We start from the raw sequence: 469 nt of genomic DNA on the forward strand, positions 1-469 counted from the left end.
ATTTGTTCAACAAAACTAACAACTTACAAATACGAATCCCATGGCCGACCTTGCCAAGGTTATGATGAGTTCCATATTCTGAAACATTCAAACAACTCTTCTCATCAGTACTACTCTATGATCTTCTTCCAAGAAATTTTCAAATACAAACTATTGAAATTGAAAAAAAAATTTAAAAAAAAAAAACCGAATTAGGAATCATCGAAATCGAACCGAGGGATCCAAGAGCGATTCCGATAACGAGGAGAGCGACGGTGTAAGGAACCCTAGTTCCTCGAAGCAAATGCCTTGAAGCTATACCGAGCACCAGAGACATTCCGACGAAGAGTACGGCGTCCACAGGGCTAGATTCTTCTTTCGAAGAAGAAAGAGACGATTCGGCCTCCTCCTCCATAAGTCTGTACGGAATCGAAGCCATTGAAACAACAACAACGAGAGTGAGGAAGAAGAAGAAGAAGAAGAAGAAGAA

General features: G+C 40.5%; 1 protein-coding gene across 1 annotated transcript; it reads right to left on the bottom strand.

The window, feature by feature from the left end:
• Nucleotides 1-27: 27 nt before the first annotated feature.
• On the bottom strand, nucleotides 28-463 carry LOC104774957 (sodium/hydrogen exchanger 7-like; the record flags this gene model as incomplete). Its single annotated transcript, XM_010499312.1, has 2 exons — nucleotides 214-463; nucleotides 28-78 (listed from the first exon to the last, which is right to left on the bottom strand). Coding segments are annotated over exons 1-2 (256 nt in total), but the record flags the coding sequence as incomplete, so codon positions are not given.
• Nucleotides 464-469: the final 6 nt, after the last annotated feature.

The sequence above is a fragment of the Camelina sativa genome, unplaced genomic scaffold (assembly GCF_000633955.1).
Source record: "Camelina sativa cultivar DH55 unplaced genomic scaffold, Cs unpScaffold07268, whole genome shotgun sequence".
Classification (NCBI taxonomy): Eukaryota; Viridiplantae; Streptophyta; class Magnoliopsida; order Brassicales; family Brassicaceae; genus Camelina; species Camelina sativa.